We start from the raw sequence: 12,540 nt of genomic DNA, 5'->3' as shown, positions 1-12,540 counted from the left end.
ATGTGCGATCCGAACCCTCGGGCGGGAGTGCCGCTGCGCTTCCCAAGCGGCGCACTATCCAGTGCGCCACCGGGCCGGCCCAGAAACTGTCAACTTTTAAATGTCGGTTCCAAAGCCAAGTTTTCTTTTCTCTTTGTATTAGTACATAATGGAAGGATGCAAAATGAATAATTCTATCTATAAAATAAAGGATTTGGCAATAATTGATTTTTCATTTGGTATGACTAAGTAATATTAATTTCAAAATGTCAAAGACCCTTTCTGTTTAGACTTAGTACTAGGAAAGGATCAATTATTAGTATATACATTCTCCAGCATCTACACAGATCCATGGTTGCTAAGTCAGAAATACAGTAATACTTGCTTTAATTCAAAAAAGAAAAAAAAAAACCCACCAAAAACCCATGTTTCTAGTGGGCAAAGACACATCACTCCAAAATGCCTAAGAGAGTGGAAGAAAATAGAAATACAAAACATATTCTGCTATTTTTCTATGTAACATTAGTACGTAATGTCAGGTTAAGTTCTGGGAATAAGCAACAAGACTTCTATATAAAATTAAAATTTATTTGAATAAAAAATCAATTTGGATTTATAACATGTTTATACCAAATAGTATCCTGAAATTGTTATTTAAAAGAAGTGTTTTGGGGCCGGCCTGGTGGTGCACTCGGTAGAGTGCGGCACTCCCACTGAGGGTTCGGATCCCATATAGGGACCGGTCCGCTCACTGGTTGAGCGCAGTGCGGGCGCGACACCGAGGGTTGCGATCCCATTATGCACTCGGTAGAGTGCGGCACTCCCACTGAGGGTTCGGATCCCATATAGGGACCGGTCCGCTCACTGGTTGAGTGCAGTGCGGGCGCGACACCGAGGGTTGCGATCCCATTACCGGTCATGAAAAAAGACAAAAAGGAAAAAAAAAGAAAGAAGTGTTTTGATAGCATATAGAATGAGTATGCTACTGTTTTATATCAACTCTGAAAAACACCATCCTCAAATAATATGATATGTGAAAATCGTGATCTGCCAACACTACTTAATGCCACAACTGCCACCTCCTTGTGCTAGTCTTTATTTAAGAGATTAAAGAGCATATAGTCTTTTGGTAATTCTGCAAATACCGTGCACATGTGTTTCAGTGAGACGGGTGCTGGAGATATAGAATCACATTTTGGAATAGGCAGATGATCAGGGGCAGTGCAGCTTGTTGAGCAGGATTTAGAAACCTGCAATCAGAGAGAGGTGACTTGATTCTGGCTGAGCCACATCTTACCTGGTGGCCCTTTTGCCACCTACTCAACCTACTTGAAGCTTAGTTTCTTTGTGTGGAAATGGACTGATAGAATCTTTCTCACCAATTTGCCGCAAGGATCCTGGTAAAAAGCACTGAACTTGGGGCTTGCTGTTTATTAAGAAAATGACTCTAAGTGGTTAACTATATTATTACAATGACCACTGTGTTATTTTTATAGTCCAGAAATGGTCTTGTTTTGGAAAATGGAGGCAGTTTTTCTAAATTGATTGGGAAATTTAAAAAGCATTACAAATTAGAGGCTGAATACACCATATTTCTTAGCATAGTGTGTGTAAGTTTACCAAATGGAGCCAGCTGTCACAGAAACAACCCAGGGTCGCTGTTGTTGTTGTTGTTTTTAAACTTCTGATGGCCAACTGGATGCTTAATCCAGTAGCTGGACAAGCTTCTCTATGTTGCATTGTTTACATATTTTTATTAGACACGGGTAGCGTTAGGAAACAAATATTTCAGCATGCACACATTCAGATCTGCTTTATACACAGCCAGCTAGTGATGAAATCCTAAATGGTTGTAAAGAAAAAACACACAAATAGCATGGTCAAAATCACAAGAGTGATATTCTTTTTCAATACTCATAATATTTATAAGTTTTCTCATTACAAAAGTCATACACATTTCCTGTGGGAAATATAAAATAGCAAAAAGAAGAAAATACAAAAATTTACTTCTGATCTCAATGCTCAGAGATAACAATTCTTTGTGTGCATGTGTGCACATAAAATGCTACTTTCCTTCAAGAAAATTTTCTTATTTTATTTAATAGTATATCAGGATAACTAAATGTTATTGTACTGGAGTAGAGGTCAGCAAACTTTTTCTGTGAAGGGCCAACTTGTAAGTAATTCAGGCTTTGTGGGTCATACAGTCTCTGTCGCAGTTACTGGACTCTGCCATTGCAGCACGAAAGCAGCCACAGACAACCTGCAAATGAATGGATGTGGTAGATTCTGCCCACCGAGGACTGGATTTCTTTCCTGGCCTGTAGTTTGCTGATTCCTGTACAAGAGCATCATCCATTGTTATAATGGTTTATTAAATATAATTATGTGTGTTATCAATAGTTATATTTTATTATAATAGTTATAAAGAGAAACTTCTGACTTTTTAATCTTCTATATTTTGGAGATGTTTTAAAGGATTGTCTTGTTAGCTCATATTTTGGGGAATTACATATAAATAAACAACCAGGCATGAAAGAAAAATGGTTTTCTGGAGTGTAAATAAAAAAACACAAGAACTCTGGCATTGCCCATAATTAAGTGTGTGCGTGTGTCTGCCGTTGTAATTTCCTAAATTCCTCATGTGGTCTTGAGAGCAGCATTTTCATGCAGTGTAGGAAAGTGCTGCCTGTTACTCCTGGCTAGGAAAGAGTCTTTCCCTTGTATTGCATGAAGAGTGTGAATCCAACCCTCTGCTGCAGCTGCTCCCAACATTCAGTCGCTTTCTCAAATAATAATGTCATTTGTTACTAGATTGTTCCAATGGGGGGAACATTTTTTGAATTGGTTCCTTTGTGTTTAATTCTGTTCAAGCACAGAGACATGGGTTATAGGTTGTGCTCCCCGGGAAGCTGACTTTAGGCCAAAATTAGCATTCAGGAGGTTTATTTGGTAGTGCTCTGGGGGTCAACACCTGTGGATGGGAGTGGGACAGAGGCAGGATGGGCTGTGTTGCAGTCTCAACAAAGGCCTCAGCTACTTCATGGGAAGCTTTAGAGCTGGGGTGGTGCTTCTGCATCGTCCTGAGTTTGAGAGAGGGGGCCTGGCCTTTGCACACTGGTGGTTATTGGCAAAGGCTGCCCCTGAAGGGCAAGGCAGCTCTCTTCAGTAGAGTCTTTTTTTCAAAGAGGGTCTACAGCCAAAAGTTGGCTTCTGGCAACACTCCCAGTAGCTAGGGGAGTAAGTCCTTCATTCCTAAGGGGTTTCTGGGTGGCATGGCATAGTATCTACCATCTTCTGGGTTAAGTCCAGATGAGAAACTTGCCCTAGTCGATGATCTATTCTTAGTTTGAGAAATCAATGTAGTGATGTTTTGGAGCAGTGTGAAATTTTCAGTCTAATTTAATTAAGCCATTCGGTTTAATCCTTTCATTCAGCCATCCGGTGACAAGACCTGCAAACCCTCTATGTGTAAGGCACAGTCAAATACATGTGAGTTAGATACAAAAATCAGGGGTCTGGCTCTTGGGGAGCTTATAGCCTTTTGGAGAGAATGTGGGAATATGAGTTACAAAGTGAAATGAATGGTGACAATATTGGGGATGATATGCGATCTTGGTCCTAAGAAACCATGGTTTACCCAACCTTCATGTATACAGAATTCTCATTTTATGTTTTTAAGTTGTTGCCCTTTGTAAATATATTAATAAATCGTATTAGTAATAATCATGGCTCAATTTCTGCTGCATAGAAGCCTGGGATCAGAAACAGAATTAGCTGCATGGCAAGACTTGGAGATTGGTGTCATGGCTGGGATTTGCTGTTACGAATAGACACATAGTTATCAGAAGTGCCTTGTGTCAGCTAATCCAGCTCTCAGCACCACAATCTATAACCTTCTGTAGGATGCCACATTTTTCCTCCCCTGATGATTGTATACAATTTACCAGAATATTATAATACATTGTACATAATATTCACAGGTCCTACTGAATAAAAGTACCGTATTAAAAATGTACTTCAGCCCAGAAATGGAATGCACCTTCAGCTCTTTTTCACCTATAAGTCGAAAATGAGGTCCCTGTTCAAGTTAAAAAGCCAAAATGGGACTTTATACTGTCACCTGGAGGATTGCAGACCAAGTTCAAGATTATGAAAAAATATGTGGAATTCAGATGAGGACAAATGAGATCTCATTCAGAATACAAAAAAAAATGCCAAAATAATTAATTCTGTGAGACATATAAGAAGGCATGTTCAACCATGTAGGATTTTGTATTTTCAGGAAATACTGAACATCAAATATGGTTTATCCCAATGAGGCAGTTTTGTACCAATGACCAATGGTTTCATTCACACATCCATTTATTTATTCATTTATTCATTCTTTTATTTAATACAGGGCTGGCGAGTTGCACATCTCCAGGCAGCACCATTTATGTCATTGTCTATGTGAATGGTGCCCCTGCAGATGGGCAGTGCTGAGCCTGCACAACTGTATTCATTGGCCCCAATTCAACAGTACTTACAGGGTGAAAATGCTCCAGGCACTGTGCTAGACTTTGAGAATAGAGCAGTTAGCAAGACAGACCTGGGTCTTGCCCTCATGGAGCTTTACTTTAGATGACAAAATAAGTAACTACAAAAACCAAATAAATATGAATTGAGATAAATGCTATGAAATATAGGAATAGGATAGTATACAGATCTCTCATGGGGGGCCTACTGTTCTGGAAATTCTGAAGAGGCAACATTGAAGCTGATGCCTGAAGAACAAGTATGTTTATGGACATGAAAATGGGACAGGGGAGGAAGTTTGAGGAAGAGAGAACATTAAGGAGACCGGGAAGGAGGATGAGACAGCCAAGAAATTGACGCAGGCCGTTGTTGCTGGGGTGCAGAAATGGAAGAGGAAAGAGATGAGGCTAGAAGGACACTCAGGGTACAGACTTTTCACGGCTTTGGAGAGTGTGTTGAGAATTTTGGTCTTTATCCTAAGAAAAATTCGGAAGGAGGATGAGACAGCCAAGAAATTGACGCAGGCCGTTGTTGCTGGGGTGCAGAAATGGGAGAGGAAAGAGATGAGGCTAGAAGGACACTCAGGGGACAGACTTTTCACGGCTTTGGAGAGTGTGTTGAGAATTTTGGTCTTTATCCTAAGAAAAATTGGGTAAGACATTGGATGTCCTATGCAGGAGAGTGACCTTTAGCAAGGTCACGCTTTCTGCATTATGGAAAAGGCATTTGACATGGACAAGAGTATACAAGGTTGGCAATGTGGGGGCTGTTTCAGTAGCACAAGTGAGAAGTGGTGGTGGCTTGCTCTAGGGTGATGCCAAAGAATATGGGAAGATTAAAGAGATTTTCAAATGGCATGTCTTGACCTAATCTCACTGAATTTGTTGGCCAGAACCTGTGAATTACTTTGACCTTTGAGTACTCTCAGGCAATATTAATTATCAACTATTGTGAGCAACTCTATGAAAAGCAGAATTATTTGATGTTAACATCAAAGACCACTACAATCAAGTGTTGGTTTTGCCTATTAATATGTCATGTAGCCAATAAAACAGTCATTGCTCTTTTATATATCCAAAGCCCATTTACCAACCTCAAACTTAATCCTTCTTTTGTCTTCCATAACATGCAGTACCTACCTCGATGGGATTGTAGTAAAGATTCAAAGAGATAATATATCTCTTTGCATGATGCCTGCTAGACCATAATTATTGTTAGCTACTTTGTACAACTGCTGTTATTCATACCTATACTATATTGGAGGTTTAGGAAGAGAATTAATTACATCCTTTTCCCTCTAAACTGGAAATCAAAATTTGACAAAATAGATATGGGAGTCAAACCAAGAGAGAGGAAAATATTGGCTTTCTTATCGATATTGCTGAATTCAAGAACATGGATTGGCTTTTCTGCCTGCCTCTGCCAAATCTTGTGATTGGTACACATAACTCAGGGAAACCTGTATATCTACACATCATAATTTCTCTCTTGCCTCCATCAGGGACAGAGAGAATGAGCAAGGCCTGGACCCTGACCCCACCCATGTGTGCTCACATCATGGAAGAACTGAGTAGAACACTCTCACTCTTCAGGTGAATCACAGAGCAGAGAAGTGGAGGGCAAGAGTCCTGGAGCTAGACTGCATGAGTAATCCTGGCTGTCCCATTTTTCGGCCAAGCAGTAATGTAAATCTCTCCTGTTTCTGTGACTCAGTCTTCTCATCTGTAAAATGGGAACGATAATGGAAATGATAATGCAGTTCTAAGGACTGAGGGAATGAAAATGTTTCTGGCACATAGAAACTCCAGTACATGTTTGTCATTATCAATATCTGAAAGAAAGAACCCAGAAAGCACTGCGCCACACATGCTTCTCCAATCCCACCTACCAGAGAGGTTACTCCTCTCCCCAGGAGAAGTGCAAATGAGAGGCTGAAAGAAAAGTATTGCTTCTGTGCTTCCCCTTCCTGGAGAGTGGGTGTCAAGCCCTCTCTCTACGCAGAGGAAAGGAATGGTTCACCTCCCACATGTTCCATCACTCGACACAGTCTGCCTCAAATGTGTCCCATCCCTACAGGTCCCTGTCTCCACATGGAGAGAAGGGGCTTTGTCATATTCATCAGTATATCCTTCCATTAACATACGGCCATGCTCTGTGCTGTGCATCCAGCTGGCACTCAAGCAATGCTTGATGGGTTTTAAGATCGGCATCTTTTTCTGAGACATTTGGTTCCTAACAGACTAAATAGCAGGAGGCTATTGCCTGGCAGTAATGTACATTCAGGCCTTGAACTTAAGTGTGGGGTCCCCTTTGTCTGCCCCTTTCTTCGGAACCTCTAGCTTTCTGGATCCAGATGTTCAGGATCATTGGAAACTGCAGGAAACTGGACACTAACAAAAACTTTCTTAGCACAGGGCAAACGCTTTATACATTTACCTTCCTCACGTGTGCCTTTTTCCTGATCTGGGCTTCTCTGTCCAAAGCAGAAACAAAGAATTGAGAGTTTATTACAAGATGAACATATTGATTTAGTGTTCCCTCATTTGTATGCTCATAAGTTAGGTTTAACTAAATGTACAACATAGAGGAAGGATTAAGTAAAATAGGGGATAGCAACTAGGCAGGATATCATGAAGCCAGTAAATAAAAAGATCAAATAGCAGCACAGAAAACATTCACAAAATAATATACGTTGAAAGTAAAGCACAGCACTGAACTATAGTAATACTATTATTTTAATATGGGAAATATGTTTCCTTCATTGTACTTGTTACTCTCTGAAAATATTTTTATTTCTTTGCTATTTATTATCTGCCTCCCCCAATTGCAATGTATGTTCAATGGGACTTTGACTATTTGGCAAACTATGGCCAGGTGGCCATGTCTGACCCATGGCCTATTTTTGTAAATAAAGTTTTATCGGAACACTTTTACACACATTTGTTTACATGTTGTCTGTGGCTGCTTTTGCTATATAGCAGCAGAGCTGAGTAGTTGTGTCTGAGACCTTGTGACCCTCAAAGACTAAACCTTTTGCTATCTGGCCCATTACTGAAAATGTTTGCTGATCCCTGGCCTAAACCATTGACTGACACATATTAGGTGCTTAATAAACACTCGTGGAATGAATGTATGAGGAATGAACAAATGAATTCATGTTTATAAAAAGTGGAAGAAAATGCAGATAAATCACAACTGTTAAAGGGACAGGACTATGCTTAGGTGCTTAATAAACACTCGTGGAATGAATGTATGAGGAATGAACAAATGAATTCACGTTTATAAAAAGTGGAAGAAAATGCAGATAAATCACAACTGTTAAAGGGACAGGACTATGCTTAGAATTGTTTTTCTAAAAATTCTGTTATACTTTGTTTTAAAAAAAGCAAATGCAAAATTTAAAAAGTGATACTACCACCTATGTAGGTCATCAAGAATATAATTTTGAAGGGTGGTGGTTTAAGAATTGCTGCAATTCTAGATTACTGAGTAGTTCGCTTATGTTTTTGTTTTTAGTTCAAAAGCATAGCCTCCTCATTACTAATTGTCCTTCTAATTGTGAGTTAACAGTGGGGAAAGCCAGCCCATGGGGATTACTTGAGGAGCTATTTTACAGAAGACTATGTGCATTGCTCTAACACGAATGGAATAGACCCAACTTGTGTAGTAATGTAAATAATATTTACCAAACTGGTCATTCATAAAAATTAAATTGATACAAGGTCCCAGGAGACTTGGTTATATTAGTCTCTATGCCAGACATAATATTAATCTGATAACTCACAGAGCTTCCAGGCCAGCTCCACTCTCCTTAGCTGAGCTCTTCTTACTTTAGCCTTCAAAATGAGCCTTCTTTGTTTAAAAAACAATCTATTAGTCAAGGAAAGAGCAATGAGCCTTCACATTTTTAAAAGATCAAAAAAAGAATAAATAAATAAATAAATAAAGATGGAAAAAAAAAAGAAAGTAGAAGAGACATTTTATTTGTTTTACACAAGGATGAGAATCAGTCTTGCTCTCTGGCTCCATACGTCTCCTTGCTCCTGTAGATCTGGTTGGCTCTTTAATACCTATCTGCTCATTTGCTTAACTGTAGCAACAGTAAGCACAAGCCAAAAAAGGAGAAGCAATCTATTCACCAATAGTTTGCATTTTTAAAAGACATTTTGCATACTCCATTTCACAAAGAAACAATGGTTGTGAAAAGCTCTGGGACATTAATTTTTCACAGACAAAATATTAATCTTTAATGCACATGGTCATAGGTTCAAAAAGTAATGTTAAGTTTGTGTATGTTGGCCAGAGTAATGCTATTCAAGACTTCTTCCTAGTTCCTTGTTGCAAAGGACTTTCACCCCACTGTGGTGTTTTCCTTTGCATTTCAAAGCCCTGGAATCAAATGCAATTGAAATTGCATGTTGGATTTTGGGGTTTAGGGGGTTGTGTATGTGAATTTACATACGTTTATGTCCTTAATGAACAGTGGTGGCATTTTTCTAAAGTAACTCAGCAACAGGGTGCAAATTATTTGACCTTTTTTTTTTTTTTTGCCAGAAAATGGTAAAAAAAAATCACAATGCTCCAGAAAGAGAATTGGCCACCTGAGTGACCTCATTAAATAAGGCTGTTCCATCCCTCCCAGAGCTCCCATTTGTAATCATTAAAATAGCTAGGTTAAGCAGCTATGATGAAGATGTAACTTACCTCTTATTTGGAAGAGAAAATCGAAACAATTCTGAAGCTCAGGATGATACAGCTCTTTGTAAAGTTTCATTTCATAACTGACCTTTCCTGAGTGGAGAGGTGAAATGTCTTGGACTGACCCAGACGAGGCAGCAGCCCCCACAAAATGGCACTGGTGTATACGAACACAGAGAAGGAAGAAGCCAAGTGGGACAGACTCAGAAGACACAAAAAGTCACACCCACGGAAATGAAACAGGAATGCCATTTGTGAATCTGCTTGATAAAGGACATATTTTCTTAGGCCAATAACATAACTTTCTACACAATTTCAAGGGTAGGAGAGCACTAAAGCCTCTTTTTTGCTCCATATTTAAAGCTTCAGGAAGTCCAGCAGCCGTGTACTGTGCTTTTATTAGGTTGAGTACATCCAGATGATTTTAATAAAGTTTTGAAAGGACATTAGTTTCCTGCTATTTCAATGAAAACCACTTGCAAGATGAATTTAAAGCAATAGATCTATTTCTTGTCAACACATCCCCTCTTTATGAAGATATACCATTCATATAAGAACCAACAAAACAACACACAAACATGATCATCAGCTGCTTGTGACATGGGAGAAAAATGTCATCATTGTAAATGTTTAAGAGTGAAGAGATGGTGAGTGTGCTGAATGCCACGGTATGCTACTCAGATTCCCCCTTCAGGACTTGTTCTTATTAATCCAGCTGCTGAGAGCTTGGAGCCTTGGTTGCTGGATGCCCTCTCTGAGAATTGTCCTGGGCCAAATAATGGCTTGTCCTAGGCCATGCCTGCTTTCTAGAAACAGCTCACAGTCCAGTGGCCAGTCAACATATGCATGTGGGGGGAGGTCAGGGAGAGGTGTAGAAAGACCTGCTCCCCTGACATTGGTGACGTGAGGGATCACCCCAGCTCCAGAGCTCCCCTTGGGAGCAACTGACATCTTTGTTATGACTGCATCACAGTTCAGCATCTCCTTCTGCCCAGTTTTACTTCCTGGAATCTCCCATAGAGTTTAATCTCAAGAGAATTCCTCCCTCCTCCTCCTCCACCACGCAAATCACCTCAGAGCCAATTTCCCAGGGAACCCAACCTAAGATGGTGAAGAACATTCCTTCCCCATTTCTCTCACATTAATTTTATTTTTAACTTTTTATTATGGAAATATGCAAACATACACAAAAGCCAAGAAAATAATATAACTTGTCAACCTTATCAACATCTTGCCATTCTGGTTTCATCAAGGGGTAGGCTTCTCAGCCTGAGGGAGGGTAGGCATTGTCTAGACAAATAAGAGAATGAGAGAGTAGGGGTAGGAACAGTGATCTGGGCGGAAGGAACTGGAATATAGGCCCAACTGCAAGAGAGATCAGAGAGAGTTTGGTACTTTGGGGAAGTGTGTGTGTGTGTGTGTGTGTGTGTGTTATGGGAAAGCAGAGGTCAAAGATGAAGTTTCTATCAAGAGTTAAGGCTGGAGATGTTGAGTGGTGACTGTGTACCCAAGAGCCTTGTAATAACCCACCTTAAGGCACTTAGCTTAAGAACAATGAGGAACCACCCAAGAGTTTTAAGAAAAAGAAAGATGTGATCCATTTTGCACTTTGAAAACATCACTCCAGAGACTGGGTGGAGAATGGCATGTTTGCAGGCTTGAGATGTGAGATTAAGGTTAGGCCAATCAATGTTACTATTACTGGAAATTGTACTCACGATTGATACTTTTTTTAAGCTGGGTCATGACCCCCTAGAGGGTCATGAAATCAATGTAATGGATCACAGACAGTATTTAAAAAAAAAAAAAAAAGAAGATGAAGGAAGAAAAAAAGAAGAGAAGGGAATGGAGAACGTTATCTCACACTGTACATATAAAGGTTTGGTTCATGAAACTCTTACGTAGATTATTGTGTGGAAGATGAAGGAAGAAAAAAAGAAGAGAAGGGGATAGAGAATGTTATCTCACACTGTACATATAAAGGTTTGGTTCATGAAACTCTTACGTAGATTATTGTGTGAGTTTGTGTGGTTGTGTGTGCATTTGTACAGTAACAATGCGAAATATATTTCTAACTATGTGTTGAGGTCAAAAAAGTTTGCCCAACGTGACTCCAGACCTCAGGAAGTCTTCTTACAGCTGCCTGCTACCAGTCACCGTGGGAACCAGCTGGTAGACTTCAACAAAGCCGCACAAATCCATCTCTCCCACTAAAAAATGGCTGAATCCTATTGCTGATACGTAAGAACCTAACTGACAAGTTCCAGTTAAAAGAAGGGCATGCCTCAGAAGGCCGAGAAACGGACTGCTTCAGAAAGCAGCATCAGTTTAATGTATTTCATTTTTGTCAGTGGCAGTTCTGGGACATCTCTGTGGTGCTAGATATTTGTGGTCTCCTCAGCTTCCTGTGGTTCAGTCCCTTTTTTGCTTTGCATTTACCAAGGGAGAGCCGGGACCCACCATCTGCACAGGGAACTTCAAAGATGTGTTTCAGTTTACATTCTGTTATAATGAAGTCAATGCAAATTGTTTTTATGTTGTTATTGTTTTTTGGTTTCTTAAGTTTTATTTTGCTTGTTTTTGGAAGTGGAATAATAAGGGGAGTGAATGAGTCTACTGGCCATGGTTTATAATAAGATGTTGGCCTGACTTTAAAAAAAAAAAAAAAGTCCAACAGATGTTAGTTTTGATTCATTGTTTGCTGTGGGAATCTACATTTTACTATTTTTCAAATTCACTTTGGATGCAGATTCATCTTAGGAGGGGAAAATTCTGACTTCCCATTTAGAAATATTCATTTTGACAATGGCAACTTGCCATACTCTTCTCTTTTTTTTTTTCTTACTTTTTCAGAATAGTACAAGCACTTCCTTGAACTTGAGGCTGACCTGAACTTTATTTAATACTCCTCCAAAGGTCAACCGAAAGGCACTATTTCTCATGAGGAGAAAGCTTTCAACCAGAGTTTAGAGTGAACCAGAAGGAGTATCAGAGTGGGCTTAATCTAATTCCTACTAATTTTACAGATGAGGCAGTCACGCTTCAGAGAAGTCACATGACTTGTCCAAGGTCATGAGCTCGCAGGTGGCAGAGCTGGGCCTAGAAAAAGCTCAGGAGGACTAGACAAGGTCTGTTCTACTTGGCATCACTGCCTCTTCAAATGCTCAGCCATGCTTCTTCAAGATGGCAGTTTCATGGAAAACACTAGTCATGCAAGTCAGGTGACAGTCAGCATACATTTTGTTACTGGCCAGAAAATTTCAAAAATAGCTGATGTCAAATTGGGCATTTTGTTTATTGGTTAATTGAACTCATTATCATAGCAGGAGTCTTTAGGGAAAATTG

General features: G+C 39.7%; 1 protein-coding gene across 1 annotated transcript in view; it reads left to right on the top strand.

Moving 5' to 3' along the window:
• Positions 1–7,291, top strand: part of LOC103594321 — a 129,433-nt gene extending 122,142 nt beyond the window's left edge. Inside the window, exon 5 of the mRNA XM_008577538.1 lies at positions 5,999–7,291. Coding sequence (XP_008575760.1) covers positions 5,999–6,093 — 95 coding nt within the window. The 3' untranslated portion in view covers positions 6,094–7,291. The remainder of the gene's footprint in view (positions 1–5,998) is intronic.
• Positions 7,292–12,540: the final 5,249 nt, after the last annotated feature.

This window comes from Galeopterus variegatus, unplaced genomic scaffold, assembly GCF_000696425.1.
Source record: "Galeopterus variegatus unplaced genomic scaffold, G_variegatus-3.0.2 Scaffold1529, whole genome shotgun sequence".
In the NCBI taxonomy this organism is placed as follows: Eukaryota; Metazoa; Chordata; class Mammalia; order Dermoptera; family Cynocephalidae; genus Galeopterus; species Galeopterus variegatus.
This window is presented reverse-complemented; position numbering and strand designations above follow the sequence as displayed.